The 10826-nt window shown below is 31.4% G+C and overlaps 2 protein-coding genes across 2 annotated transcripts; both read left to right on the top strand.

Annotated features, from left to right (window-relative positions):
- The first annotated feature begins 544 nt into the window (after positions 1–544).
- On the top strand, positions 545–10123 carry LOC129919729 (N-acylneuraminate cytidylyltransferase A). Its single transcript, XM_056000710.1, has 5 exons — positions 545–710; positions 783–985; positions 9395–9599; positions 9672–9842; positions 9905–10123. The coding sequence occupies exons 1-5, from the start codon at positions 625–627 to the stop codon at positions 10017–10019; spliced, it is 780 nt and encodes a 259-aa protein (XP_055856685.1). The 5' UTR covers positions 545–624; the 3' UTR covers positions 10020–10123.
- LOC129919730 (nucleoside diphosphate kinase 6) lies at positions 3956–4607 on the top strand. The gene is made up of 2 exons (XM_056000711.1): positions 3956–4271; positions 4334–4607. The coding sequence occupies exons 1-2, from the start codon at positions 4072–4074 to the stop codon at positions 4584–4586; spliced, it is 453 nt and encodes a 150-aa protein (XP_055856686.1). The 5' UTR covers positions 3956–4071; the 3' UTR covers positions 4587–4607.
- Positions 10124–10826: the final 703 nt, after the last annotated feature.

Here is a 10826-nt window from a genome sequence, read left to right as displayed (position 1 = left end):
GTCGTATCGTTGTATTGTTTTTTTGTTGTATTGTTATATTGTTTTATTGTTGTATTGTTGTATTGTTGTATTGTTGTATTGTTGTATTGTTGTATTGTTGTATTGTTGTATTGTTGTATTGTTGTATTGTTGTATTGTTGTGTTGTTGTATTGTTGTATTGTTTAATTTTTTTTAACCAAAATCTTATTTGTATTTGGAAAAACCATGAAAAAGTTTAATTATTTGAACCTTTTACTGGTCAAAATAAGAAAAATATGTATCATTTGCATTACGATCCAGTAAATAAAGTAGTAAATAATAACAATAAAATTGCCCAAACAAAACTGATACATTACACATTTAACCTACAACAATACCTATCAACATGCATCTTATTACTGTCAATTTATTTTTGAAAAATACACACAAATGGTATTCATTTGTCCTCACTTATTAAGTTATCATAAAGTGAGGATTAATTGAATTCAAAGTACATTCGTTCTTAAAGAATGAGGTTTTGTCAATGAAAGGTGTGTGATATAGTTTAAGCTTGTGACTTGAGTTTGTGATTTTGATATCACAATCTTGAATCGCTTGTCGTAGACATCAGTCAGTATCAAAAGTAAAATTCGAAAAATATAATCATGTCTATTTTAATACGTTTAACTATAATTTGTACAATTTTAATTTTAACAATATCAGTTGCATATACTAAGCAAAATACACCTTGGTAATTCATTTAGTTTATTTGGTTTTAAATTTTTGAATGAAACAAGTTAATAAATGTGGTTATTTTTTATAGTTTGGAATGTACAAACTCAACAAGTGTTATTGCTTTAATTTTGGCTCGAGGTGGTTCGAAAGGAATTCTGAAAAAGAATCTTATGCCAGTTAATGGAGTGTCCTTATTAGGAAGAACAATTCAAACTATAAATGCTTCAAAACTATTTCCGGAAATATGGGTTTCGACTGATGAAGAAGCAATTAAAAACGAAGCAACAAAGTGTGAGTACAGTTTTGCTTATTTAAATCAGATAAGTTACTAATACCAAGTTCTCAATCAAACTCTTGTATTTGTGTTTGTGTCCAAAATATAGAAATCCTAAAAAGAAATTTTTTATTTTTGACTTAAATTGGAACTGCACTGATATAAGGCCTAAAATTGTGTAATAGGAATAGTTTTTTTTTATCAAAACAACTTTAAATTAAAGGTTTTTTTCTTATTTAACAATTAAATAATAGACACGCATCTAAAAATAAATTTGTTTCGGAGAAAAAAGTTTTTATTACTATTTTATTCTATTTGATGTAACTAAAAAAGCGTTCCCGGAATACCCATAAATCAAAAGGGAAATTTGAATGGCTGTAAAGCACATTAAAGTAAATTATTTTATTTTATTACGATGGACTCCGTTCCTAGGGTGTGCAATGTCCTTATCGTATCTCTTTAAAAGAAAACATGTTCTGTTTTTTGGTTGCGATCTATTTTACACTTTCTTTTTCCTCACGGATCTTTTTTTGTTGTCTATTTTTTCAAACTAAATTTTTATTTATTTCAATTAATTTTTATTGTTTTTACAAAATTTTATCTTTGCGTTGTGAAGAAGACTTTTTTATACGGATTGTAAAAAATGGGTTTACAAAAATACGACACAAAATGTTGTCTTTTAAAAAGGCCGAGGCAGACAAGTTAATACCTACATTTTTTTTATAAGAAAATATAGATATTTACCCTCCTCCACTCCATTCAATAATGGATAGGGTACAGTTTTTGCGGCCGTCTCCAGCTACCGGCCACCTTTCGGAAAATCATTATAACTAGTGATTTTAAAAGGGTTTATTCCAAATTTTCACTCGTATGCTGTTCTATATAAGAGAACAGCAAAAGAGCAAAATTTTGGAATAAACCCTACGAAATCTCTAGTTATAACGATTTTCCGAAAGGTGGCCGGAAACTGGAGACTGCCGCAAATAGGCGAAACTCTGCGTAAACCTGGTTTAGAATTATGGCAAACGATTACGATAATACGTTCACGTTTTGGCTATTGCTCACTCAATTAAATCAGAAGTTAAAGATAGAGACATAAAGCGTCAATACGCTAGTGTACGTATGCCATAATTCGATCAATGGTTCTGTAACCTTATCACTGGTGATAAACGTTTTCAACGTCTTTAAAATCCATTTTCTTCCATAAATCAAGCAAAATTTCTTTCAAATACGAATTTATGAATTAATAAATTATGATCTGGAACGAAATTTTCTTTAATTTTATGAGATTTAATGGATTTTAAAGGCATTCAAATTATGTATTTTAACGCAAGTGATAAAAGTTACGAGCATGGGCACTGGTAAACGTGGTAAAGTGGTAAACATGTCAAAAGTTGTGTTCACCGAGGATTTTTCTAGATCAAAACAGGACAGGACAGCACAGTTTCGTGAGAAACGTCAGAACAAGTTAGAACAGTCATTTAAATGTCAGTTGTCAAAATAAAAAAAAAAAAAACACATTGTAAATTATATGAATTTTTTGTTTATCTTTTTTCGTTAATTTTTTCTATTTTTTTGTGTTTTAACTGCGAAAAATATTATAAAAAAGTGTTTTTAGTTTTTAAATATTCGCACAATTAAATCAAAACAAAAACAAAAAATGACATCTTTGATTTTGACACTTCTCACGAATCTGTTCTAACCTGATCTCACTCAAAAGCAAGAACAGAAAATCCTGTTCTAAACTGTTCTAGTTTTGTCAATGAACAGTAAACTAGAACAGTTCAGCACAGAAAAAATCTCAATGAACAGCAAAAAGATGTACTTTTCTGCCTAGAACAGTTCAGCACAGCGTCAGTGAACAGAGCTAAAATTTTGTATGGTTTTAACAGTTCGTTTACCACATTTCCCATTTTACCAGGTTTACCCAGAGTGTACATAGGAGTATTTAATCAATTTAGGCGGACAAAAGAGAAAATTTTTAACTGATCCAAACGTAAAAAATTAACATCCTACTAAAAGTAGATAACTTGCTTAGCATTTTCTTATAGTTTTAAAACTAATTATCACTCCAGGTGACTAACAGCAGTGGTCTAGAGTTCAAAGTTTCCAGCCCTAAGAAAAAATTATTTTTTCTTATAATTTAGCGACAGTAAGTAATTTTTTTTTTTGAAGTGGATATAGAATGTTTTTATTTAATATGCATCCTCCATATTTTTAGTTTTTTTTTAGGATTCAACTTCTTGAATTACACAACCTGATTCCTTATATTTTTTCCTAAATTTTAAGACCTTAATCTTGGCGATACCATTAATAGCTGCGTTCCTTTGGAAATATTTATCTACTTTTTAGTACTTAAAGCTGCTTTGAACTACTTTTTCAGTATAGCAAAGTAGATCAAAGTAGTTTTAAGTACTAAAAAGTAGATAAATATTTCCAAAGGAACGCAGCTAATAAAACTCCATTTATAAGCGTTTTAATAGACCATTTGGGTCCATTCTTGACACTTTTGGTTTTGGAAGAAAAATGTTTTCATTGAAATCAACAGTTAAAATATTTAATTCAAGCACTAAATACAAGTTTTTCACTTGTCGATGAAAACAGGAAAAATAATTTCGTCGGCGTAAAACTGGCAAATACCCGTATGTGCTCCATTGTTTTAGATAAATAAAACTGTTTTCATTCTCTACACATTTTTAATATAATTTTACATTCGAAATGAGATAATTTGCTCAAGTAACTCATTTGGGCTCTAGTGAAAACAAGCTCTTAGTAAATTATTTAGCAAATATCTTTTTATCTGATAAATTTTTCGCTCTGTTAAAAATTTGACCGATTTTAATAATTTGCTATCATTTATTTTGTTAAAAAAAAAAATCAATGCAATGCGAACTTGCCATTAGACTTACTCCGAATTTCTCAACTCCGAAATGTCAGTTGCTTCAGAATTTTTGCATCAAACAGATCTTTCTTGTGACAGCTGTCATTTTACATATGTTTGACATTTAACCAACAAAAAACAAAACTTCCAAACTAGAAATAAAAATTATAAATTAGTATTTTTTTTTTTAAATAAATATAACTTGTTAAATTGTAAGAAATAATGGAAATAACATTTGCTTTAATAAAACCCCATGCTGTAAAAAATATTGTTGCCCTTCAATATGTCACGGAAATCATCAAAAACAACTTCTCAGTTCTGCAAACCAAAGAAGTTGTAGTTACGAAACAACTTGCCAGCAGATTCTACGAAGAACATCAAGGAAAATTCTTTTACAATCGTCTAGTCACTTTTATGGGCAGGTAAATAAAATATTATTGTTAAATGTAGTGTTAGTTATTGGTTCGTTATTATATTTCTTTAGTGGTCCATCGATTGCGTTTGTTTTAGCATCGAAAGATAGCATTGCCAAGTGGAGAACTATTTTGGGTCCCACCAAAGTCCACAAAGCCATTTACTCAAGTCCCGATTCAATACGATCTCTCTATGGATTGTCTGACACCCGAAATGCTTGTCACGGGTCGGATAGTCTGGAATCGGCATCGCGTGAAATTTCAATTATTTTTCCTGATTTCGATTATCAGGAGGAATTGAGAAAGCAAATGGAATCTGTTTGATGTTTATTCGATTGTAATGTAGGATAAAGAAGCTATAGCATTATTCCCAATTTAATCACATCGAGGGCTCCAAGTTGAAGTCATTTCAATAATGAGTAACTTTGAATGTTTTTTGTATGAATGTAAAATTGTTTATGATAAAATTAAGCTATTTTTACACCAATTTTTGTTAAAAATGATCGCAATGCCATTTCCTAGTTACAAATTAATTAAGCCAAAGAAAATAAAATTGTTACAATTTATCAACTAAATAAATTTCTTTTAAAATATATTGAATGTAAGACGTTTGGCAAAATTCCAAATGTTTTGGCAGCCCTTTGTTCAAAGGGCAGCGTCTTCCGGAAACATGACAAATTTTTTAAATATCGCATCTGTTTATAGACTTATAGTTATTATTCTTAACGTATTTATAGCTAAGGTAAATTGGTTAGTAAAGCTTTTTGGCTAGTTGAAGGTTGAACCATAAAGCATTTTTTATGAATTAATAATCTGTAGACAAATTTGGAGAATCAAAGTTATTGTTATCATTAAGCGATTCGGCCTTTTAAAAATGATGTTAGTATATCGTTTTCTTTACTTTAGCTGGATTACGAGACGAACGTGTTTCGTAGTTGTAGTTTTCTAATCGGAATACTGCGACATGAACTTTTTGTTTTTACTCCAATAATCAAAATGCGAATATGTATCAGTTTGTGAGCTATGGCTCGATGAAAGAATCAAAAAAAATAATTTCAATTTAAAAAAAAAAAGATATTTTAAATTTTTTAAATAGCCTTCAGTTTAGAGCTATAGGTCGTTTCAAATCAAAAGTCCTGACTCAGAGTTTATTTTCTCCCTTCCAATAAAATTGAGAACAAATAAACAAAAAACTCAATTTTATTGGCTCATTGCGACAAATCAACTCAAAAATAACAACAAATCATGCTTGTTTGAATGAAAGAAATGCTAGAGAAAAAAATAAACAAACGAAAATTCTGAATTTGTTTATTAATGATTTCTATGGTGACGACTCCAAAATAATTGAAAAATAAAAATAAGATATTTACTGCCCAATTAAACAAATGAAAAGATGTGAATAGAATTTTAAGTTATGAATTGCTATCATATAAACTGGACATTTCTGGTCCATCTTCACCTAGTCCTATAACAATATCTTCGGCAAAGTTACCCCAACTACCTTCAAATGATAAATAATTAAATAATTGTATGTTTTTTTGTATTGTCCGCGGAAATGGAGTGATGCAAGCCCGGGAGACTTGCCTCCGCTTTCTGAGGCTAACCCAGTGAATCTCACAGACGGATCAATTAATTAAAATAGGGATATCAAGAACTGTTCTTTATTATTTTATTGTAGTTTTAGAAAAAGTTCAGCTGCCTCATAAATGCTTCCTTCCAGTAAGCGAATGAGTTTTTTTTTATTTTTGCTCAATTTTCCATGGGACTTTTGATTTGAAACGACCTATACAAAATTTACACTGAAAGAAATACATATTAAAACATGTTTTCCGAGATAAGATTTGCGTTTCCTAGCTTTCTGACAAACGCATACCAGCTATAATTTTACTAATTTTATGTAGGTACTGGTACAATGGTTATTTTTTCCATCTTTTTATTATTTTTTTTTTTGTAAAAACTAAAAAAAAAATTGATACCCAGCAAGAAAAGGTAAATGACCGGTAGTACAGCTTTTATAAAAACAGGTTCCGATGATAAGTATACAAAAATCGAATTTAATACTTCGAAAACCCGATGTTATCTTTTGTCGTTGAAATTCAACGCAGGTTAGGTAGCAGATATTTGGGGTGTAAGATGTACTGCGACCTGTAAGATCTATTGTACCCACTTTTAAGCTAAATGAGTTAGTACCTCATTTTATATGTAGCTCCTCCTCTAACCTAATTCCTTTCATGAAATTGATTATTTGGGCTATTTTCAAAGAGTGCAATTTATCCTCTTCGACTTAGTAGCGACCCATGTGTTTAAATCTTTGGTGTATTAGTGCATTGCAACTACCCAGGATGTGATCTGGTGTTTCTTCTTTTTCGCTACAGAATCTACTTAGACTGATACATGATTTAAAACGCTCTCGGTTGTAGTTCCCGAGGAGCATTTTCGCTTGTCTCAGTTTTGATAGTTATGACCAATTTTTTGCTCTCCTGGACTCCTCGTCTAGTTTTATTTTATTTTATTTTTTATGACATTTTCTCCTATTCTACAATACGGTTCGGGTCCCATTAAAGGGGAATTTGCTCCCGTTTTTGCTAAGGAGTCCGCCTCCTCGTTACCCTGGACACCAACGTGCCCAGGTACCCAGTGGAGAGTGACTTTGTTTATTTTGCCAAGTTCGTTAAGTTTTCCTATACACTCCAATACTAGCTTGGAGTTGATTTCATAGGATTTAAGTGCTTTTAGGGCAGCTTGACTATCAGACATAATGGCAATGTTTTTATTCCGGTGATTTAATTCGAGGTCTGCACATTTGACAATGGCATTTACCTCAGCTTGAAAGATACTTGGGGATTGACCCACAGGTACGGAGAGTTTGGTACTAGACCCAAAGACGCCTGCCCCCTGTACCTTCCGCTGTTCTCGACCCGTCTGTGTACCATTTGATGGTATTTTCTTTAAAAGAGTAGTTGATAGATTCACCTACCCTATCTTTTTTACTACTGAGATGTATATTGTAGTTTTTCACAAAGTTATAATTTGTGACCATTGCATCTCTTGGAAAGTCAAGGAAGTTTTCTTCTGAGGATCTGGACAGGAACACTTAGACCCTTATGGATCCATTGTGATACCACAAAATACTAGCAAGTTGGAACTCACTAGCCGAAAATTCAACGCAACCCCATTGACATTATCCACGAATGGTGTATGCATTAATGAAACCAAAAAGTTGTCAATACTTGGTGTGTATTGTGTGTTAGCGAAAATTTGTGTTGGTACATATTTCAACTTGCCGAAAATGGTGCTAATTGCTAAGGTTTTCGTCAAAGGCGCAGACAAATTTGCACCCTTCTGATTTGGCTTCAAATTATAGAGCCTCCGTCCTATGCTCTCGAGCATCGTCGAAATGTCACTTGCCTATTTCTTTTTTATTACCAGTGTTCTAGTAAAGTAGCTAGTTGCTTCCTTTCCCATACACATTTTAACCGTAACACTTGCCTCGCTAGGAATGAAGAGAAGTTTTACCTTGAGCCCAAATTCGGTCGTACAGCAATTATGGAATGCTTTACCTCCGCTAAAATGCTTGGATGTCCGCGTTAATAAATTTTGTACGTAATTTCCCTGCATATGCAGGGAATGTTCATACAAAAATATAAATTACTTCCACGTCTGATTGAAGATTTAAAAAAATATATAGATGCCTTAATTTAATACAACGCTTCTCCATCTATTTACTAAGAGAAACAGATTAAGGTTTAAAGTTTTGTAAATTTTAAATTTTTGAAGCTGTGATGATGTCGAATTCCTTTAAAAAAATCCATTTGAAAGCCATGCTCGGCAAATTATTTACGACACGTGTAAGATTCAAGGTTGATTTAAATTCGATTTATTTTTGAAAAGAATTCGACATTAGTTAGAACAAGAACCAAATATGAAATAATTTTTTATTACATCTGACCTATCACAGGCTTTAAGAATTCAGAACTTAAGTTCAGATGGCCTGCAGGGAATATATTTGTTTGGGTATTCTATAAATTATCTGAAAACTCTAATTTTTTTTTTTTTTGGTTCCATAATCATAAAATAAAACTGCATTGTTATTGCTCCAGATTAACGCATATGCCGTCATTATAAATGGATCTACTTTTAAAATTGATATGGACCGGCTCTCAATTTGTAGTATTTGTATGCAAATTTAGTTAGAGAAGTTTCGGTTCTCTGAGTTGTTTAGATGTTAAAAAAAGACAATTTAATTAGAAAGTTGACTGAAAAAGTTAGTCAGAAAAATCTCCTCGTCTCACACGTCTTACTGAACCTCCGTTCATAAAATGGTGTTTTTTTAAATATTTAGTCCTTATTGTTTACTGAACGTGGTCATATTGGTTCTATTTATAAACGATTCAGTGTATTAAAATTGACTTTGGCACATTAGCCAACGCCGTAGTTTTCTAATAGCAATATTAAGAAATTACTGTATGGCAAATAGTTGTACTTGGGTTGAACCTTTATCTCACGGGTTATAATAATGCCCTATATTAGACGCATTTCCTTGGAGTCGCTAGACTACTTATGAGTAGAATAAAACGATTATCAAAGATTTTCCACTTCACAGCCTTGCTACCAGAGTATACCTATGGTAATCGCATTGATTTCGTGCTCAATACTAGTTAATAGAAGATGTCTCAGGAATTCAACAGATCCAAAGAATAATGGCTCTCATTAGGTTTCGATATTGGAGGGTCGAGTTTTTAAAATATTGGAATCTCTAATAAATTTGTTCCATGTACTTAATATTTTTATACTTATACTTATTTTAGGTTACTTAACCATTTCATATAACATTATAAGGGTTTCAAATTGTTACAAAAGCTCCTTACTGCTTAAAGGTTCTATTCCATCCCCTTCGTTGTTTGAATTTGTCATATTTTTAAAAAGCCTTATAAAAATGGTAGGTATGTGTTATTGTGTCTCATGCATTCAACTTTATAGGAATTCTTCTTCTTTACTGTATTATATTGATCAAAAAATCTCAATAAAGAAATCATAAACATAAATCATACAAAGGTAACTTTGAAAGAACAATATTAATTAAACCTTGTAATTCATATATGTAATTGTTTTTTTTTTTTTTTTAATTTCAGATGGTGCCCTTGTCCATATCCGTCCTGAAAGTGTTTCCAAAGATTACACCACTTCAATCGACTCTACTCGTGAGTTCATGCAAAAACACAAATACATTAAAAAACTTGCCCTCTTTCAATGCACATCTGTGTTTTTGAAACTTGACTATGTAATAAAAGCATTTGAACTCTTCAAAACATCTGAATGCGTCTTTGCTACAACCAGGTAACTCATATTCATATATTGATTCTTTATTCTCTTCTAAAATATATTTTTATTTTTATTCAAACTTAAAAGGAGTTTTAAACTACGTTGGTCACTAAATGCTGATGGAAGTCTTGTTCCATTGAATTTTGATCCAAAAAATCGACCACGCCGTCAAGATTGGTCTGGTGAATTAGTTGAAACTGGAATGTTTTATTTTGCCAATCGTGATCTTATTGAACAAAATGTCTTTCAAAGTGATAGGTAAGTGATTAATGAATATTTTTTAACAAATCAAAAATTTAAACCTTTTTCTATTTTTTTAGATGCAGCAATGTAGTTATTTCACCAAGAGACTCTTTAGAAATCGACACCGCAAATGACTTAAATGTTGCTCGATGTATTGTAGAAAAAGAAAACAGTGTTGCGGGAAAAAATTAATGCTAACTTTTTGAAACCATCTTTCTTTGACAAATTGTTGAAAAACCAATATAAACTTTTAAATTTATTAAATTATTAAAAATATATTACTTTTTATTCAAAACAATTTCTTAAATCTGACCAATGAACTCTACGCATTTGAATGAAAACGTTAAGAGAATATAAGACACTTTAAAGGAAACCAAACTTCTAGTTTCATGAGTAAACATTTGAGATCTTTTAACATTAACGTTTTTAGATTAATAAAAGAAATCAAACTTATTCCAAACTTGCTTTAAAAGTAGCTTAAAAAATCCCATTTTATAAAAAAATAATGAGTAGCCAATCCTCCTGAAGGGTTCAATTTAAACTAATTACAAAAAAATTACCGCTTAACATCGTCATTACCAAAGTTAACAATCCGTATTTATCTAAAGAGGTTTAAAGAGACCCCCTTCCAAACAAAGTCATAAAGCAACTTACAAAAAAAAAAGAAAATAGGGAACCTTTCAGTTTCAGGCAAAGCAATCATCGTTGCATTTCGATTAATTAAACCCTCTAATTGCACCGCTAGAGATCCTATTCTACCCAAAAACAACCATATTACAACTTCCACTAACAGCGTCACGTTTATCGACGACGACGTCGACAACGACCCTCTCAATCTCCGAACCTAACCAAACCCACCCACCACAAGCCTCAGCCTCAGAGTAGTGACACTTGAAAACACTGAAGTGGTGTTGAGGTTTCACCTCCAGAGATTTGCAATTCGCTCGTTAGGTATATTTACTTGCTCGCATCGCAAAAAAAAAAAAAATATTTTGCACT

This window comes from Episyrphus balteatus, chromosome 4 (assembly GCF_945859705.1).
Source record: "Episyrphus balteatus chromosome 4, idEpiBalt1.1, whole genome shotgun sequence".
NCBI classification, from domain to species: domain Eukaryota; kingdom Metazoa; phylum Arthropoda; class Insecta; order Diptera; family Syrphidae; genus Episyrphus; species Episyrphus balteatus.
The sequence above is the reverse complement of the archived record's forward strand: the minus strand, read 5'-3'. Positions and strand labels throughout refer to the sequence as shown.

Excerpts from the sequence above, each read along its gene's own strand:
- LOC129919729 (XM_056000710.1), top strand. The coding sequence starts at position 625 with ATGTCTATTTTAATACGTTTAACTATAATTTGTACAATTTTAATTTTA. Across the intron at positions 711-782 it reads ACTAAGCAAAATACACCTTG|TTTGGAATGTACAAACTCAA; the intron begins GTAATTCATTTA and ends TATTTTTTATAG. Across the intron at positions 986-9,394 it reads TAAAAACGAAGCAACAAAGT|ATGGTGCCCTTGTCCATATC; the intron begins GTGAGTACAGTT and ends TTTTAATTTCAG.
- LOC129919730 (XM_056000711.1), top strand. The coding sequence starts at position 4,072 with ATGGAAATAACATTTGCTTTAATAAAACCCCATGCTGTAAAAAATATT. Across the intron at positions 4,272-4,333 it reads CTAGTCACTTTTATGGGCAG|TGGTCCATCGATTGCGTTTG; the intron begins GTAAATAAAATA and ends ATATTTCTTTAG.